At 43.0% G+C, this 21,092-nt stretch overlaps 1 protein-coding gene across 3 annotated transcripts in view; it reads right to left on the minus strand.

Annotated features, from left to right (window-relative positions):
• LPIN2 (lipin 2) overlaps positions 1-21,092 on the minus strand; it is an 81,693-nt gene that overhangs the window by 20,042 nt on the left and 40,559 nt on the right. For all 3 annotated transcript variants that reach the window (XM_067015757.1, XM_067015755.1, XM_067015756.1), the window contains 6 exons: positions 19,403-19,603; positions 11,240-11,335; positions 8,687-8,988; positions 1,746-1,853; positions 995-1,118; positions 181-493 (listed from right to left, as the gene is read on the minus strand). In XM_067015757.1, coding sequence (XP_066871858.1) covers positions 181-493; positions 995-1,118; positions 1,746-1,853; positions 8,687-8,988; positions 11,240-11,335; positions 19,403-19,594 — 1,135 coding nt within the window. In that variant the 5' untranslated portion in view covers positions 19,595-19,603. The remainder of the gene's footprint in view (positions 1-180; positions 494-994; positions 1,119-1,745; positions 1,854-8,686; positions 8,989-11,239; positions 11,336-19,402; positions 19,604-21,092) is intronic.

Raw genomic sequence — 21,092 nt, forward strand, 5'->3', positions numbered from 1 at the left:
AGCCACGGCCGGGAGAGGGAGGAGGTCAGAGTTGCCTCCAGGGGCGCCTGACCCCCCGAGTGTGGCAGGTCCCAGTCAGGAGCACAGACACAATGGCAGCCCCAGAGTATTACCTGAAACCCTGGAGAAATTTACCACCTAGATTTAGCGCAGCCGATGACAAATCAAACCACCAATTACCTCTTTTCTTTGAGGGTGAGTCGACTTTAGTGGCTGGTTTAGCTACTGAGGGTGGCTCGGCAAAGGACGGGGGAGGAGGGTGGTGGGCATCTGACCCCTCGGGGGCCTCCCGAGGCCCTGATGCCAAGGCTGCTCCACTCCTCAGCTTCCCTGGGGCCCGGGGCTTCGGCTTCACGATGGTAAAGACCGTCTCCCCCACAGAAGCATCCTTCTCAACTTCACTTAGGAGGTTGTCCTCGCTGGGAATTACCCGAAAATGGGTATTTTCCGATGGAGTAATCATAGCTGTCCTAGATCTCTCTCTTTTGCTGACCTGAAACAGGTGAATTGTTTAGAAATTAAACTACTGTCAAAGGTGTTTGTTAACAACGTAAGGAACATTGTGGGCAGTTTCTTACTGTGGGCAGTCAAATCTCAATGCAATCACATAAATAAGAAAAATGTGTATTTTTAAAAAAACTAGAGGGTGTAATATTTTTTTTTCCTCTCAGGAAATGCATCTTTCCAATTCTTTCTTCTTTCACCCTGAGCTGGCAAAAAAGCTTTTGTAATCAATTTCCTATTTTAAAATTTCAGTGGAAATTTTAGTTTCCTTTCAGAACTTAAAAATTTTCCTGATTAAAATGTTAATAATCAACATTATTTATGAAACAGGAACACACAAAATAATGCTGGATTTCCTCCGCTATAAATATAGCACAAACGTCATCAGAGATGTTAACCCGGCTTCGCTTATGTGACCACACGAGGGCACCACCACCACTTATATTCCTGTGACCTCATCCTCAACTCCGCAGGCCGGCGAACCCTCTACCTTGGTGGACTCTGGAAATCCTCCCCACGTCCACTCCATGTGGGACTCGGATCTGAGCAGGCTCCCCGTGGGTTTCACCTCCAGCTCTGAGTCGCTCTTAGGACAGGCCGCCGGGGAGTAGGGGCTGCAAACACAGGACAAAGAAATGTGATGACTCTAGTAAGTCAGGAACCTCATTCTTGCCAAGCTCAACAGATGAAAAGAAATATAAGTTTGAATATATCAATTTCACCCGCAGATATAAAGGCTACTTTTCCACTTGAGGTCTTTAATAATAAAAAAAACAGTGCCAACTAGCATTTATTGTGGACTTGCCGGGTCCTCAATAATATGCATTATGCCACTTGATTCTCACAAGAAATCAATGAGAAAGGTAATTTATAGCAGAGAAAATGCATGGAAAGATGGGTTAACATAATACAGAGAGAAACTGGATTTGAACACAAAGTGTGACTGCACGTTTCTTCACAGTATTAACCACAGTTACAGTTAGTAATTGACACGAAAAAGAATTGTAGAGGGTCAAATTCTATGCTGATGATACAGGTCTACACTGGCCAACTCTGAGAATAAGTCAGATCAAGTTTAGGAACAAAGTAATTATTGAGGGGAAAGGTCTATATTTGTGTTAAAAGCACACATTTAGTTCCTCTTCTGTATGAGAGAAGTGGAAATATCATCAAGTCGAATAACAGAAAAGCTATCAGTGTATACTTCCTTTAAGAAATGGAGAAATTTCAAGAATACTTACTTGTCTAAGGGGGACCAATCTCCATCAGATAAGGGGTAGTGGTCTCTGGAATGGAAAAGCAGAGGCTCCTTATATTCTTCTTCCTTTAAGGAAGCATTTGAAGATCCTCTGTGAATTGGTGGGGGGGAGAGACAGACAAAACAATGACATCTATGTCAGCTTTAAAATATCCCCCAACTCTAACTGACACACTGTTCTAAATTATACATATGAAGAAAGTCAAATGATTAATAACTGTCTTAAAAGGAAAATATGAAGGAGAAGAAGGTTCACTGTTGCTACACACCGGACACCACTGCAATCACCATTTAAACATGGGATAAAGAGGAGGAACAGAAAAGAAGATGGGATTAAAAACTCCTTTTTACATCTGTTAGGGGTATTTGATTCAGAGCCTACAAGAAGAAAACTAAGGCTTTACATATATTGCATCCAATTCTTACGAATCTGATGTAGTAAAGTCTTATTTTAGGTATTAGGTAATCAAGGATCTACGGGAGTTTAGTAATTTGCCCAAAGTAAAAAAGCTCCTAAGTAGTTGGATGCAAATCAAGCAAGCCTTTGTTCTTTCCCACTGCACTCTCCTGCATATTACAGAAAATGTAAGCAAGCAAACAACTGAACACAAAAGCTATGGCTCAAAAATTCAAAAACACCCTAAAAACTCTTAAAACCCCATAACTTATTTTCTTCTTGGTTGGGCCCAAGCATTACTTGAGAACTTTCTCTTAGAATCTATGTGATGTAGGGATGCGAGGAAGATGACACAGAAGTATGATAAATGCTTTTAAAATTCATTCACAGACCTTGGAACTGTAGGAGACTTAACTAATGCTAGTAAAGTTTTAATTAATTTACCCTGTTTTCCTTGAATTTGCAAAATTAATATAACTAACTTGCCATATAACCTTGAAAACACCCCTCAGAAGCACTGTGGGCCCCAGTTTTTCACCTTTAAGTTGGAAATTTTTCTCTTGTCCTGTCTATTTGATGAGTCAATGTGAGATTTATGTGGTGTGTCGTGGTGAAAGCCCTGAAAAGTATACAGAAAAGTAGAAAAAAAGAAACTCTAAAAAGTGTAAAACACTATATAAAACAAATTTAAGAGCTTCTTACAGAAAATTCAATGTTCTACCAGGACAGATATGAGATGTGAAATGATGAGACGATCTATCGCTTAATCTGCTAGACTAAAAATAGGGATAGAAACCATTTTATTAATTTGTATTATCTCTCTTCTCTCTTTACACCTTAATTTAACATGCTCTGATTTACCACTAACTCTGACACGTAACTATTTTTCCAAGTAGCTGCATTTCCTAATTTAAGGTTTACCTAACCCTAATCTTCTTTCTCTCAGAAGGATTAAGCTCTGGCATACCACCTCATTCAAGAGGAAAAGACACATATACTTGAAAAAAGGCTGAAATCCAGGTAAAAATACTCCATAGATTAAAAGAGGAAATTCAAATGGTACAGAAGCAAAAAAGGAAAATTGGATGCTACGAACAGTCCTTATTTGCCAAATCTGAAAGGATAGTACAGCTTGGCCCACTACTGTTCATATATTTGAAAGTGGTTTGAAAAGAGCAATGTAAATGCCGTAGAAAATTTTTTGTTAAACATATTTTGTTTTTGGAACGTATTTCACCACAGTATAAAAGGTAAGCCAAGAAGAATACAGCAAAGCAAACTCCATTTAATAAAATATTGAAAAAAAGAGAGAGAGAGAGAGACCAGGCACCATTTACGAATTTACAAGCCCAGGAAGGCAGGACATGGTCTTCTCTGGGTGGATCTGGACAAAAATAGAGCCCATTAGCTTAGACCCATCAGAGTGATAGAAAAGGTTGCTGATGTTGAGGTTCCTTTCAGTCCTGTGATTCACTGAAAACCTGCCGAGCACAATCAAAATGGCACACGTGGCTGAGGACAGGCAGCCAGCGAGGCCAAGCACAACGGGGTCACTTTAAGTATGTGACACGAGGATGTAATAAGGGAGAGTATAGATTAGAACGTGGAGAAACAGTATGAACACTGACTCTATTTACGTTGAAATACAGGACCAATAGCTACATTAATGGTGAACAGCAGAGGATCCGCGGCCGAGCAGATGATCTAAGGCTGGGTCAGGGTGGTTGGTGGAGGTTCAGCTGAAGTTCATGAGAAGTGCGTCTAGAGGACTTCAGCCTTCACAGACGCCTCAGCACCGCGACTCCAAGCTCAGCTTCATTTTGTAAAATGATTATTTTTCTCATTCAAAAGCCAGAAGTTATATGACGTATACAACTATCAAAATTCACTGAACTGCACACTTAGATCCATGAATATTATTGTATCTAAGTTATACCTCAGTTTTTAAAGAACAGGGACAAAAACCAAGACAAAGTCAAAATCAGTAGCCTGAATTATTTATGTGGGATAAATCAGAAGGACTAGATAAGTTTTAGTCTACATAGCTGGCAGCAAGTATGTAAAAGATAAAGCAGGCTGCTAACTACCACGACCAAAGTTCAAAGTTCACCGTTAACACCACCAAAGTTCAAAGTTCACCGTTAACACCGCGCTGACCCTCACCCTCAGTGCCGGATCAATCAATCTCACCGTGACTAATGATCCAAGTTTGCTTTAGGATATAGGACATTTCCCACAAAAGATACCCCACAACAGGACAGAAGAGAGCTGGGCAATGTGTCTCCTGGATCAGAATGATGGAGAGGGGAACACGTGGTCCCAGGCCCCTGACACTCAGCCCCCAGATCTAACTCTGTAAGTGTGTCTGCTCTGGTGGATTAGAAGTCGATTCCTTTCTGACGGCCTAGTTGTAACCCTCCATTGCGGTTACTGCATTTCCAGTGGCTGAGTGTTTTATGTATTTGCACTCAAGACTGTGATATAGCATCATCCCACGTGAAAAGTCTCCTCCTTCCCAGAGGCTACAAGTGCCCAGTTGGATGTACACTTGTACATCCATCCATCTGTCCTCTGGAATGATGGACAAGGCTCCCATGATATACTCAAGCCAGAAGTCCACCTTCAGGAGGGGAGACTCATCAGGCACAGCTCACAAAAAGCCCTGTGCGGGTTAGACCTCTCCAGCTCCCACAAAGTGATTTCCTCTGGCTGCACGACACCAACCTGCTTCCAAGAGTAATTTCATCTTTCTGCTGCCTCCTTCAAGGAGCCTAAATTAACATTAATTCTATTATCAATGAAATTCTTGAAAAGTAAGGAGTTTAAATAGAATACTATTTATCAAAATAGAAATAAAACCAATTTTAGGTAACTTCTCTGAAAACAAAATTTCTTTCCCACATGGTAGGGGTTGAGGAGGGGAAGGTATTTAAAAGCTACAAATTCCCCAAATCCCCATAATCTGTGGATCTCGTAACTGCAAAAGCAGTTGACTTCCTAGTCTTTTTCTCTCAGATTCTTTTTTTTTTTTTGCAGTACGCGGGCCTCCCACTGTTGTGGTCTCTCCCGTTGCGGAGCACAGGCTCCGGACGCTCAGGCTCAGCAGCCATGGCTCAGGCCCAGCCGCTCCGCGGCACGCGGGATCCTCCCGGACCGGGGCACGAACCCGCGTCCCCTGCATCAGCAGGCGAACTCTCAACCACTGCGTCACCAGGGAAGCCCTCTCTCAGATTCTTTAATGTGCTATTTAACATGCTGTTAATACTTTTGACCCTGAATATCTTCCTCCAAATTTCTGATTTTAGAATCTGGATGCTGAGCGGGAAGGGGCCTGGCAAAGCCATGCAGTTCAGTCCTCGGATTTCACAGACTAAGAAACGAAGGCCAGAGTGACCACAATCAGACATGTAATGGCCTCATCCTCTCCCTTATCGGCTCAGCATGAATTTCAGGCCGACACCTGCACGACCGTTACATTTTGTCTTGCATTTGTCACTGCCGACCAGACCAGCACTCCTACAGATTTGGTTGATACAGCCTTTCGTACAATCTGCAAAAGGAAGACGTACACTAACACTTCTGCAGTGCATTCACTTACAAAATTCCTTTAGAACAATGACTTGTGCATTTAGCACATGACTGCACGTTTTAGAAATGTTTCACCTTCCTAAATTGAAGCTGCAGGTTGTTTAGGAGTTCTAAACGTTGCTCTATTATAACAAAGGACACGTGTCAACAACCCTTTAGAGGCAAAACGTTACTTCAGCGTCTTTTCTGGTAGATCCTGGAAGAATTTTAGTTAGCAAAAATATTTCCAGGAATTAAGGTGCTTAAGGGAGTATTACAGTGCTACCCCAAATAAAATTTCCAGGTGCGTGTATTTCAAGTTTTTCTCAAAAGAACATGTTTCCTGCCTACCTACACATTACAAATAAGCCAAAATTTTTAAAGGAACTGCTTACATTCTCCTTGTAGTTCACAGTTTTGTTCTGTTTTCTTTTTGGGGGGGTAGTGCCGCACAGCATGTGGGGTCTCAATTCCCCAACCAGGGATCCAACCCTGCCCCTGCAGTGGACGCGCGGAGTCCTAACCACTGGACCACCAGGGGAGTCCAGACACTCTTCTTAATAGCACTGAAATCAAGGAATGGAAGGTCTGAAAGGGTCTCTTAGTTTGTACTCCTAGGGAAGCAAAGGAGAAAGAACCCTTAAAAAATTGAAAGCCGGAAGAAAAGGATGGGAAGAGTGTCTTTTTAAGAAATTGTGGGACTTCCTGGTGGCACAGTGGTTAAGAATCCTCCTGCCAATGCAGGGGACATGGGTTCGAGCCCTGGTCCGTGAGGATCCCACATGCCATGGAGCAACTAAGCCCATGCGCCACAGCTGCTGAATCTGTGCTCTAGAGCCCGCGAACCACAACTACTGAAGCCCGTGCATCTAGAGCCCGTGCTCTGCAACGAGAAGCCACCGCAATAAGCAGCTTGCGCACCACAACGAAGAGTAGCCCCTGCTCACTGCAACTGGAGAAAGCCTGAGCGCGGCAACAAAGACCCAATGAGGCCATAAATGAATGAATGAATAAGAAAAAAACATATATAAATAAAAAGAGGGCTTCCTTCCCTGGTGGCGCAGTGGTTGAGAGTCCGCCTGCCGATGCAGGGGACGCGGGTTCGTGCCCCGGTCCGGGAAGATCCCACATGCCGCGGATCGGCTGGGCCAGTGAGCCATGGCCACTGAGCCTGCGCGTCCGGAGCCTGTGCTCCGCAACGGGAGAGGCCACAACAGTGAGAGGCCCGCGTAGCGCAAAAAAAAAATAAAATAAAAAGAAACTGTGCAACTTTTTTTCATCAGCTGAAAATTCTTTTGGGAATCAATGATATAAAAGTAGAGTTCAGAACTTTCAAAATTAAGCTCTTCCCACCTAGCATTTTGATACTGAAAAAAAAGGGCACACAAATTTGTTATTGCAGACTTTAAAGTTTTGTATGTATAAACGGTTTACACTGCTTTGCAGAGTCTAAAGTACTGTCCCACTATGGCCTGCTGTTGTCTGGTTCTAACAGGAATTCTGCCTTCGATCAGAATAGAAACCCAGGTCTCATATGTTCATTGCGGGGGGAGTGAATCACCATGTGACAGCTGATGAGTAGGAAACAATTTCACGTATGAAAGATTATTATTAAATGTAGGAATCTGTTCTGGGATTTACAATCCAGATTTAAAAATTTTAGAAAACAGGGCTTCCCTGGTGGCGCAGTGGTTGAGAATCCGCCTGCCGATGCAGGAGACACGGGTTCGTGCCCTGGTCCGGGAAGATCCCACATGCCGCGGAGCAACTAAGCCAGTGAGCCATGGCCGCTGAGCCTGCGCGTCCGGAGCCTGTGCTCCGCAACGGGAGAGGCCACAACAGTGAGAAGCCCGCGTACCGCAAAAAAAAAAAAAAAAAAAAAAAATTTTAGAAAACAAGTTAACAGTTTTGCCAAAAAGGGATTATTCTACTACCTTATTCACTAACAGCATAATTATAACAACAACATATTAGTAAGTTTTTTTCTTGACTTGACTATTTAAAATAAAAGCTTGGTAAATAAAACACTAGACGTCAAGGTAGAGTTTATGCTTGGTATACATTTGGTTACTTCTCCTCTTCTCCATGATGAAGAGAACCTTAACAGCAGTAACCTTCCCAGCAAGGAGGGCACAATCTCTCCTTCCAGCAGCCGAAGTGAGAGCATACAGTGACAGTGTCGACCTCATAAGGCCACCCTGCCTGCACCCCAATTCAATCAGGGTGTGGACATTCAGGATCACTTGTCAAGCAGTCACCAAGGGAAAGAACCACCCTGCTGCCACACCCATGGTCCGTCCAGCGCCGGGGACGCCACCCAGTGGAAGAGGGGAAGAGTCTTATGAAAGTCGAGTACTGAATGAAAAAGTATAGTTTACCCCAAACTGTTACCTTTTACACCCCAGACAGCGCTGACTTGAAAACTGGCATCTATTTTGAGTTCTCCTACTGAGCTGGTAAATAAGCAGTGATCAAGATTTCTCACTTCAAAACAAAAACAAAACCCTCCTTCCTCCTCAACTTACTAGGATGTTGATGATAAACTCAAAACCACCACCTTGAACTCAGGAACAGACAGACACAGAGCATCAACCACAGGGTAGGGAAACACCCCCGGTGTCCCATCTGCCCGCCAGGCACTAGTTCAGATCTTCTACATGATGTATGATTTCCTTGGTTTTTGGAAACTTACTGGGTAAAATGAGACACACTGCCAGTTGGCTTCAAGTGATATTTCAGTGCCACAGCAAGGTGTCTAACAGCACATTTTGTACAGCTGCAGAAAGGAAAAAAGAAAAACGCCTCTCCCGCTTATTCCGCGATAAACTGCCAACAGGAGAAAAACAAGTCCAAACCTCAGACTGTAGACCCAAGGGAGAAGCACCAGCACCCGCTGCAGCCGAGCTCTGCCCACGGCACCTGCGCAAGGAGACCCCCACACACACCCCACCCCACCCTACCTTGCCGACTGGGCCGCCTTGTCGTCATCCGAGCTCAGCTCCACACCCACGGTGTCTTCTGCAGCAGGGGAAGCTGCCTGCTCCTCCTTCTTACTGTCCTGTTTGCATTTCTTCCTCCTTCGTTTTTTCTTTTTCACAGAACTGGGGGTGAAAACTGTCTCTGTTTCCAGGATGTGGGAGACGTCTGAACTCTGAGATGGTCTTTCACTTCCACCTGGTTTCACCAAAGGGGAGTCAATATCTGTAAAGAACTGATCTTCAGTAGGGATTGGTGAGGTGGCAAGGTAGGCAGGAAGCTCTTCCTTAAAGAGAATACGGAGAAAGAAAAGTTGTCAGTGACAAACGGTACAGTGCATCAAAACCACCACCATTTTTGGTGGATCTAAATTTCACAGTGGTAGAAAGAATACCTACCTAGTTCCTGAAGGTAAGAATGTCACACTAAGCTCAGGCACTGCCCACCCTACCTAGATAGGTCTCCACCCCCCTGCAGGGCTTAGCGTCAGCTCATGTGGGTCCACATCGCTGAACACAGCGGAGGAATCGACATGCCGAGTCAGCACGGAGCACGCGGAAGCTCAGCCAATGCACTTGCTGCGGGGGTGGATGAGCTCGATGTCCATCAGTGCGCGCACGGTTCGAGGAACGGTGCTGTGGTACATCCACACTAGGGACTACCGCGCAGCTAGTAAAAGGACAAAGTTCCACCTAGAGCTTCTGACTTGGCTGATGACATACAGTTAAACGACGACAGTGAGAGAAACCAAAGGTCAGTAACTGGAAGTCAGATGGGTTCGGGTAATGTTTATCCCCCTTTAAACTGTGAGCCCCTGGAGAGAGGGACTTGTCTTCATGCTCTGTAGCAGAGAGCAGTAATTCCAGGGTTGTTGAATGAATTAAATTTTTAAATTTTTTTAAAAAGCACATTATAGTAAAGAAAATCTAGTCAATTTGGTCATACATGGAATAGGAAAAAAAAAAGGCTGGAAAGCTGACACTCTCCAGGTTGACCTTGCTAAGCACAGTTTTAAACAGAATCATGAGAACTGACGTGAGAAGCAGGCAACAGACTCTCAGGAACCTAGTCCTCTCACTGACTGCATCTGCTGATTTATTCAGAGCCTAATCAGTGTGACAGGTTACATCAAAAATGTTTTATTCTTATGATAGCTCGCTTACTGTTTCATTCTGCCTTTTGCCTCTGTCTCTGATGAGGAAAATTTTTCTCTAGGCCAAGTAAATGCAAATAACATAATATAAAAACAAATAATTAAGATACTAGGAAGAATACTGGTCTGGTAGGTTCCCCTTCATAAACACTGTTTCTTTGCTACTATTTACAGAACATTACTTGACGCGGCTGGCTTCCAGGCTAAAGTAAAAACTGGGAAACAATCTCATTCTGCTATTGTTTATCTTTTCTTTGTGAACTTATGACATCAAACTGGCAATTCATCTTCAAAACCAAAAAAGTAGCTCCGTGCCCTTAACAACTTGAAGCTTATTGTTTTAGCCATCTGAGATTATATTCTTTATGATGAAAGATTAACGATGCCTTCTAAGAATTTTTTTTTTTACTTTAATTGTTTTATTTATTTAGTTTTGGCTGCGTTGGGTCTTTGTTGCTGCTTGCAGGCTTTCTCTAGTTGCAGTGAGCGGAGGCTGCTCTTCGTTGCGGTGCGCGGGCTCCTCAATGCGGTGGCTTCTCTTGTTGTGGAGCACGGGCTCTAGGCACGCGGGCTTCCGTAGTTGTGGCATGCAGGCTCAGTAGTTGTGGCTCACAGGCTCTAGAGCGCAGGCTCAGTAGTTGTGGCACACGGGCTTAGTTGCTCTGCAGCATGTGGGACCTTCCCGGACCAGGGATCGAACCCATGTCCCCTGCATTGGCAGGCGGATTCTCAACCACTGTGCCCCCAGGGAAGTCCCCTTGTAAGAAGTTTTAAAAAGATCCACTTTAAATCAATCAAGAACAGCTCAGGAACATTCACATCAGTGGATACGTGAGGGGAGTGGGGCAAATCGTGCTCTCTTGCTGAAAGAGGCCAAATGTGCAATAATCCTTCATAAAGGGCAGAGGCCAATTAATTTCAATCTCTTGAGACTGTAATAAACTAATGCATCTGACTCTTCAAGGTTTGGGATGTAATGTCCCTAATGAAAATGTCAAAACATTTTTCCCAAATTTAAAGGTCACACGTGTACACACGCAGACACAGCCTGAAGAGATATACCGTGATTACTCAGGTGGAATTGAGTATATTCAGGTCAAGGTATAAACTGTACAGACACCACCTAATAAAGTCACTGGAAGCTCACAAGAGGGGTAAGTGCCAAGGCCTTCAGCACACCCTGCAGCCTGGAACTCGTGCGGGGAAACTTCCTGCCCCTCCAGCTCCTTTCTGACAGCCAAGTTCTTCAACCTAAAACTAAAGCTTGTCTAACCAGCAACAATCGTCCACACAACTCACCATGAAAACTAAACGTTCTGTTCTGGGATGTGCACCGTGGGCCTGAACACAACGTATGAAGTGGACGTGACCCACCATAACTTACATATTCCTCTTCGGTCTCCTCCACAAAGAACGCCTCCCCATTGTCACCCAATTTCATGTGAAGATCCACTGCATCGCCATTGATTTCTATGTCAATCTAAGAGGAAAAACAAAGTGTGACTTGGCATTAAGAGCCTGTCATTCAAGCTCAACTAAGCCTAGATTCTGGGCTCTCAGGCCAAACTTAGTACTGAGGCTCCCAGGGTGACGGCCCCGGAGAGACCCCACCTCCTTCCCCACGTCCCACCCTTACACCACCAGACTGAAAGAAAATGTTTCATCACCTACTTTCATGACAAATTTTAAAAATATATTTAATTTCTCAAATGTCATAAAATGGGGGACATGTCATCGTCAACACACACTTGAGCCCGTTTGGAGGTTACAGCACAGCCAGGCCTTACTGTGCGAGGCTTAGATCAGCACAAATCTCAGTTACCACAGTATGTTGACTGCGTAACTGCAGGAGAGGCACACGTTTCACCACCAGCTCTTCCATCCACGGGTCACCACAGCCGTCCTGCACTGTCCGCAGGGGGTTGGCTCCAGGACCCTCCTCAGATACTCAAATCCACTCATGCCCAAGTCCCTTACATATAAAAGGGTGTATGTAGCATTTGCATATAACCTCCACACATCCTCCTGTGTACTTTAAATCATCTCTAGATTACTTATAATACATAATACAACATAAATGTTATGTAAATACTTGCCAGCGTGCAGCGAATTTAAGTTTTGCTTTGGGAATTTCCTGGAAAAAATTTTTTCCAAATATTTTTGATCCGAGGTTGGGTGAATCCTTGGATGCAGAACCCATGGATATAGAAGAGCGACTGCACGTACATAACAGATGCCCCTCATGATCAGTAACTCATCACGTTACTTTTTCAAAGTCTGTCGGTGACTAGTCCCGGCACATCTGTTACTCAGCTCAGGCAAAGGTGGCAAAGCATGTGGTTGTGTTGCCTCCTGGTCTCCCAGTGATAAAGCCAGTTGACATTTTATAAAATGGATAATTGAAAGAGGCAACTGGCCAAGATCAAAGAGCAGTCAACAAACAGTACTAGTGCTGGAAGTAAAATCAAACTGAACGTCAGCAGTTATAGAAGAGCTGACCTTGCGAACAGGGGACTCAGGATGAGCTGCCAGAGGAACCTGGAGGTGAGTTTATACCAGAAAGGAGGAACATGGCTGAGATGAAAGGATGTGAAGACCCACAGGAAGGGACACAGGCAGAAACCTGCAGGTTGAAGCAACTCCCAGAGATGCTTCATGACATGGGAATTTCAAATGATGAAAAGCTAGAAGCTGATGTAGACTTAGAAAGGAGTAGGACAATTTACCAAGACAAATAAAAGATGCTTGTTTCATAGCGTGTTGCATCAAGAAGGTAAGCCCTGTTCAAACTACTCCTGATGAGTTTTTTACAAAGAAATTTAGTTCTCATTGTTTCTAATGTTTCAAATTGCAGTGCACCAAACACTATTTTACTATTTTACATTTTCTTATACATTTATAACTGATAGTAGGAGTTTTTTGAAGTTTTGACCAAAGCTTACAGAGGTCATGGAAGAATCCTAATGTCCCTCGTCGACTAAGCTTCCTTTTTCAGGGTTTCAGCTTGCCCATTTTTATGGTCTGTACTACTATGCAAAGTGAGGAATGTTTTTATATACACACACACACACACACACACATATACATATATATATATACACACACACACACACACACACACGTATATATCAGGTACTACCATATCACTTAAAAATAATGTAACTGCTTATCTGTAAGCTGTGAATAAATACTTTTAAATATTTTACAAAAATAAATACCAGCTTTCAAAACTCTTATGGATAACTTGTAAACTCTGGTTTTAGACTGTTCAGGGGATATAAAGATGAACACACAAAGGCATAATATAGACAGAAGTAGAACAGTCCATAACCTCAGTGTCCTTAGCTCTGCATGGCCCTTGTGGTGGGAACAACTGTACGGTCTGCTGGGTGTGTCCCAAGGAAGACCAACGACCGCTTCTGACCAGAGACCGAGCCCTGGTTCACATCCAGTCATGGAAGGCAGCTCCATCTTCCCAGGAGCCACGGAATGATGGGATAAGTAACATCATATTAAAAAATATTAGTTAACATATGTTGTCAATGCTTGTTTTAAAAATTCTACGTATGAATAACATAACCACATTGAAGGGAAGAAGAAGAAAACGAGGTAACTTTGAAAAACAGTATGTTGACTACAGAATTCTAAGTCTGAAGACAAAAAGAACTATAAACAAATATTGTACTGTAGTTGGTAATATTTTTTAAATCACAAACATGGGTCAGCAATTCTGAAACTACTTTATGTGTATTCTAGTACTGAACAAATATGTAAACATACTGTGAATAATGAGAAGCATGTTTCTCACCGTCAGAGAAAGAAGCTACAAATATGGAGATGAGGAAGAACCCTGTGGCGATCGGCTGGAGAGGGAGGAATCCCGGTGAACTCCTGATTTTCACAGATGGACGGAGATGCAGGTGTGGGCACGTGTATGTGTATACATGCATGGACTTTCTAGCTCTGCTGGCTGAGAGGGCCTACAAGCAATTATACCTCAGACTAATGAGCACACCCAGTGACCAAGTCTTTGTTTCCAGATACTATTCTCCAGTAACAGGAACCAAGGATCCTTGGAGAAATAAAAATAATTCTGGGGCTGAGGCAGGGAAAGTAGAGTCTCCTGGAATATCTTACGGTGCCAGAGAGTAAGGAAGTACTAAAAAATTGATGGGAGCATTTCGAAAGGACTCAACTTGAAGGAGCGTCCAACAGCCAAATCTGGGACAATCTTAGCAACTACAGAAATAATGACTATAACCCACAGGGTAAAATTAATATCCATGAGTCCATACTGATCTAATTAAATAACTGAATAATTCAGTAAATAAGAGAAGAAAAGCTCTTCGACAAAGTACAATTTCAATTAATAAATGGAGGAGGAAGAATGGAAATAGAAAGTCACCATTTGGGAAACACCACAGCAATAGCCGCCACAAAGTCCACCGTGTAAGCACGACAAGAAATAGGGTATGCGCACAGTCTCAAAGCTTCTTCCCACAAGTAAACTCACAGCCAAGAAACCTCACAGACACCATTCAGCAAGTGATCAGAGTTAACATCACCAGTAAGGAGACAGCAGCAGGGTGGGGCTCCTCAGCCGAGGCACCAGGAAGGGCACATCCCCGTGCGGTGTTATTCTCACCAAAAGGAGAAAATACCAGACAAATTCACACTGAGGGACAATAATCTACACTGTAACTGTTCTGTACTCTTCAGAAGTCAAGGTCATATGTTAGAGAACACAGGGTGAGAGCAACATGGGATCCCAAAACAGAAGACAGTAGTGGAAAAACTGGTGAAATCGTAATAAGGTCTTTTGCTAATAGTTTATACTGATGTTAATTTCCTGGTTCTGATAATTGTAACTATGGTTTCATGAAACGTGAACATTAGGGTTAGAAGTTGGGTGAAGGATATATGGAAACTTTTAAAACTGCATTTGCAACTTGTCTGTACATCTAAAATTAATATAAGCTAAAAAAATGTGAAAATCATAAAAAACAAAGACTGAGGAACTGTCACGGAGTGGAGGAGACTAAGAAGACAGGACAACGAAACACTCCGTATCTTGATGGTGGTGATGGTTTCATGGGTGCACACATATGTTTAAACTTACCAAATATATCCTTTGAAAATGTGCAGTTTATTGTGTGTTAATTATAAAATAAAGCTGTAAAAAAAAAAGATAACACTATAAAAGGAAATCAGAAAAACAGGCAACTAAGAATTGAATACAAAATAAGTTAAAAATCCTATACTAAAAAATCCCTAAGTAATATCAGAAATGTTAATAAAATTATTTTACAAAAAACTCATTTTTCTTCTACTTTTTAAAAGAAAGGGCTGCATGAAGCAGTTTCCATAGGACAAACACTAACCCTAACTCATTTCCCAGCCAGCCTTCTTAGTGTTTTCTATTACTGGGAACATTTACTGCTAAAAAAGTTGCATATGGTATGAACTCTTAACTCTTCTACAACAAAGTACGGCAACAAATTCCCGGGCTAAAGAAAAACATGCTTTCAGGTAAGTGTTTAAGTTTTTTTTTCATAATTAACTAGCTGAAGTCACATAAGCATCTCGCATCATCTAAGGCTTCTAAAGCGGCTGTAATAATAGCAGCTTCTTCCACAATCATAGGAAGAATGCTTCTAACTGAAAAAGTTATGTGAGAACAGAAAGAGTAATGAAAAAAAATTTTTTTCTGGACTATAGGCAAGAAGATAGAGAAAAACTAAATTCACTCCATAATGCCAGATTTCAAGTTTCTCAGGATGACTTAATTAAATTTATTCAACTACAAGTTAGACATATAAAATAATTTAAATAACCATGTTCGTTGATTTGCTGTTATATGAAATTTTAAAGTTAAACAGTACAAATGAAATATTTAAAGTTATTTTATCTTTAATAAAAAATAACAGATTCAAACTAATATCGTCCTTCAAAATTTTCACCTTTGCAGGTTACCCATTTATCTAATGTAGCTGGGAAAACGGGAATGACGCTTCTTTAGGATGCAAATTCAGTCTATTTTAAAACTATTTTAGAAAAGTTGTTAACCCTTTGGTTTATATTTATAGCCCATATTTTTAGGGATCAAATACGACATTTCTTCATACGACTACTTTAGTCTCTTGATCTGACTCTAAATGGAGTTTGGTTCTCTCCAAAAATTAAACCTAACATCATATGTGCCAATATGGAGCATACTTAAAGGAATATGTATGCCATGAGTTCTTTAGGTCACAAAGGAAAAATACTAAAAATATTTTGAGAGATGGCACCAAGTTGGAATAACTGCTTCCCTAGGTGACTATTGTAAAGAGGACACTCATTTTGATGTTACTACTTCTAGTAAACTGGTTTCTAAAACACTCATTTCCATATAGTCATACTTCCTACACTGTGCCTTAATTTTGCTCAACATATGTGACAGATGTTGAAACAGAACTGATTTTGAGAAATGCTGGCTGTAGCAGACACTTGTCTTGGCAAGCCATCCTTCAGGTAAGAATGTCTCTGGTCTCCTTTAGGGTCTGATCTCCTCTATTCCAGACCATCTATTTCCGGTGCAGCTGCAGAGAGCGGCAGTGGGGCTGCTGCCCAAGCCAGGCCAGTCAGCATATTCCACCCACACCTACGGTAACTAGTTCCCGAGACACGCGACCCAAGGCTGACAGGGCAGCTAACACTGGTCCTTCTGTAGGCAGGAGACGCTGTCTTCCCTCTGGGAAGTCAGTGGAAGTCAGCCTGAAGATACTGGCAGCCATCTTGCATGAGACAGACAGACACCAAAGGAAGCAGAGCTGAGAGGTGAGGGGAGACAATCCTGACAACATCTTCAGAGGCCCTAAGTAAAGCCCTGACTCATTCAAATACTCGCATACTTTACTTACACAAGCCAATTTAATTCCTTTTTTGCCTAAGCTAGTGTGAGGTGGATTTTTGTCATCCACAATGGAAACTGTCCTAATACACTGGGTTATTTAACTTTGATAAGTAATTAAATCATCAGTTGTGCTAAATTAACAAAATTAATATTTAAATATATCAAGTGCAGGTTTACCTTCTGAAATTTAACTCCTGAGTTATGAAATATACAGGGAGTACTGTGTTCTATCAAACAAGAACATAGCAATGGCAGTGGGAAAATTATTATATTGCATCTTTCTAACCAGAAGTTTTACGGTGGTTATGATTTCAAGTCCACTTCATAGGTGTCCCCATATTTGAAAACTGGGTTCTTAATTTAAAATCAATGGAGAGCTTTCCCTAATCCAGAATGACCTAAAATAACACAAATAGTTCATCCAAATTGCCAGAGTGTCTCAGGGCAGACATGGTTTTGGTTTTACTGTCACAGGAATGCTATGCTTTGGTTCAAATAGGCAAATTTCCTCCCAAATATATCCTTTGGGTCTCTGGGCTACCAAGGGAAAGAACTTTTCTCTTTTCCTGGGTCTCACTGGATAGACTTCTACTAAAAGTTAAGGGTTTGACAAGATATTGAGCAGAATGATTTGCGTAGCCTCATACAGAAACCATCTACTTTCTTAATTAGAAGCATACCGCATGCAGAAAGAGAGCTCTTATCTGCCCAGTCCCATTTACAGATGCACAAATGCTTATATACATCAGCCTGCGGATTCCAGTTTGAAGGCCAGAAGACTTATCCAATCTGCTGATCAAAAACCCAGATCACAGATGGGAAAGGGGCAGGGGGGTGGGGAAGGTTTGTAAGCCACTTTACAAATAGATCCTGGCACAATTAATGGGACATTTCAGTGTATAAACAGTTTGTTGCTGATGCTTCCAAAGCAGATGCAGTCTAAAGTACTACAGGTTAGTGTTACCAGAAGAAAGAAAAAATTCGGAGAAGCTAAACTGTGGCTGAACACTGTTTCGCAATGGAAAGTTTCCAAGCCACTCAGTACATCACCACTGCTTTTGGTTTCCAAAGTGACTCTGAACAGAGGCCGGACCACACAAGCCCTGCCACCCTGAAACATGGCTCTCCAGTCACTTTTAAAACAACATAAGTTCAATTAAAATAGAGGGGAATTTCTATTTTAAAGAATAAGATCAGGGGGCTTCCCTGGTGGCGCAGTGGTTGAGAATCCGCCTGCCGATGCAGGGGTCACGGGTTTGTGCCCTGGTCCGGGAAGATCCCACATGCTGCGGAGCAACTAAGCCCGTGAGCCATGGCCGCTAGGCCTGCGCGTCCGGAGCCTGTGCTCCGCAACGGGAGAGGCCACAGCAGTGAGAGGCCCGCATACCACAAAAAAAAAAAAAAAAAAAAAAAAAAAAAAAAAAAAAAAAAGAATAAGATCAGGGACTTCCCTTGTGGCCCGGTGGTTAAGAATCCGCCTGCCAATGCAGGGGACACAGGTTCAAGCCCTGGTCTGGGAAGATCCCACATGCTGCAGAGCAACTAAGCCCGTGTGCCACAACTACTGAAGCCCACGCACCTAGTGCCCGTGCTCCGCAACAAGAGAAGCCACCGTGATGAGAAGGCTGCGCACTGCAACGAAGAGTAGCCCCCGCTCGCTGCAACTAGCGAAAGCACGCGCACAGCAACGAAGACCCAACGCAGCCAAAAAAAAAAAAAAAGAATAGGATCAGCTATGTTATTAGCCGAAATCTGAAAACAGATGTTTTCAACTTAGGACAACGGTCCTCTAACACATACTTCTGTGCTACAAAATGGTGTGGATTCTTTCATTGTGCTTGAAAATCCTGACAAAATCTCCTTATGCTGTTTAAGTAGATACTGTGGGACAGGAGTAGAAAGAAAAATACCACTATGTACCCGTGAAGTTTACTGTTAGCTCAGCTTTTTCTAACATGATTGATATCAGATCAGATATACTAACAGACTTTCCAAGTGCTCCATAACCTGAAGGAAAGAGGATGTAAAAAAAAAAAAAAAAAAAAAGAAAAGAAAGGAAAACCAACACAAATACCTTCTTTCTGAAAGAATCTTCCCTAAAATAAATAAAAGCCTGTGGATTTTCATTTCAGTCAGATTTGGGAAAAAGTCCTGGTATTTACAATAAACTTTAGATTACAAGTAAGATTCTACAGCTTTGTCAAAATAAATGCACAAATTTGGCATTAATGTATTTCATTTAAACACATGTACTATTGAGCATGCCTATCTATTCCATTCACAACTGGTCTGAAGGCATTACATTAAATATTTTAAAGTGCTGTAAAAGGTAAAGGAACTTTTTCTAAATACACTTGATTTCCCCATTTATATATTCTAGTTTCTGTTTTGATTTTCTGAGTTGCAACACATAGGATTATTAAGATGATGTTCACCTCTTTTCCCCCTAGACTTCCTGTAGCAGGGCTTTTTGAATTTAGAAGCAACTTCAAAAACAGTACAAAAGATGGACTTCCCATACTGCTGTCTTCAAAAGCATATAGGTTTTCAAAACAGAAACACACACACAGAGGTCCTGAGAGCTCACAGGAACGATTTACTCTGCCACCCAGCGTCTCATCCTCCTGGAGGACAGGACGCGCCCGCACTCACCACTTTCTCTTTGGACCGCAGGACGCCCAGCTTCCCGAAGCGCACGTGGAAGGGTGAGCACTGGTAGGAGCCATCCTGCTGCCGCACCACCACAACATCGATGCAGCCGGACAGTGTGGCCTGGTTAATGCCCTTGTAGAGCTCCTTCACGGTGACAATCACCTGCCCGGCCAGCTGCCCCACGTAATTCATGGTTTGAGACTATAGAAGACAATAAAAAAAGTGCAAGAGATGTTAACGCTGAGTTTGTGGGTCTAATGACAGTGAGAGAGAAAAAAACCGCAGGGCCTAAAACTACATGGCTCGTACGTACTTCAGACTATGATTAGCCCTGCAGACGCTGGGCCCCTGCGTGTCAGGCTAATATGGCCGCTACACACTTCCACGCGTGGGCAGCCCCACACCGCCCATCCACCTTGCTGCTGACAGGCAGCCCAGCTGGGCATGCAGAAGTCCCCTTTCCCTTTCCAGCATCGCGGATCGAGCCTGCTGCCACTAGGCGTTCCCCCAAAAGTTCAGAACCCACACAGACCCCCGAAGAGCCCCGACTGCCACACAGCCCTCCTGCCCAAGACAACTGGGGACCTGGGGAAAGTGCATCCACTCCGACCACGCAGCTAAGCCAAGAAGTGACTGAAGATCACCCCCAAGAGGAACCTGAAATCACGCTGTTCCTGCTGGAAGCTATGAGAGATGGGTTTTCTACGGAATCAATCGACTATGGTTCAGAGACATGCTAGATTAAACAAACAAACTGGTGAGCTAGGCTGGGTCTAACCAATTTATAACAGTACTTTGAAGGAAAATCCCTTCAGTGCTTCAACACAACTCACTAGAACATATATTCATGTCCCACAAAGTTGAAAACACAGAAAAGGGTTTTAATCTTAGACCTTAACTGCAATGCACTATTCAAATCAGGATCACCAGACTGTAAAGGGTCCTCCAGAAAGTGTCAAAAAGGTGGCAAGGGTACCCGACTGGGGCGCAGGGCCACCACATGCTTCATCTGGCCACAGGATGGGGGCTGTGCCCCCAATAATTCATCCGTTAGGAAAAAAATAGCCACACTACTTTAGTCCTAAGGTTGTCAAATTTTATTCCCAGTTATCCATATGACCACAGTTCACTCATTAGACACTGGCTCTCCTGGCAGAGTGTTAAAGCACAACTGAGCAAAACTCATTCTCCTGAGGACAGGAGGGATGCAGATGAAACCAGAGACCCTCCACAGCTCTGCTCATCTGGAAGCCGACTTCCACCCAACCAGACACCCGACAGCCTATTCTGCAGGGTATTCACCATAAGCACAGCTGTCTTTCTAAACCCAGATCAAAAGCCTTTGACCTGCCTGGAGTTCAAAGTTACATGCTCAGAAAAGTCCCCAGAGAGCACATTCTACGCTGTCAGGTAAGTCCAAAGCTGAACTAGAAGAATACCATCCACGGGACAACCCAGGGGCCTGCCAGCTCCCCTGCTGCAGAAAAACCCACTGCTCTTCACAGGAGAGCCAGCACCCACGGGCAGTGCCCGGATTTCCTGCTCTTGTACACAGTAATCAAGGCCCATCAGTTTAATGCCATGGAGCAGAGCCACAGTAACTTTACCCTGGAAAACATTTTGAATATTTTAAAGCTAATGCTACCAAGGCTCCAAAATGCACCTACAGAAGGAGCTGGCTTTGAGGATG

The sequence above is a fragment of the Kogia breviceps genome, chromosome 15 (assembly GCF_026419965.1).
Source record: "Kogia breviceps isolate mKogBre1 chromosome 15, mKogBre1 haplotype 1, whole genome shotgun sequence".
NCBI classification, from domain to species: domain Eukaryota; kingdom Metazoa; phylum Chordata; class Mammalia; order Artiodactyla; family Physeteridae; genus Kogia; species Kogia breviceps.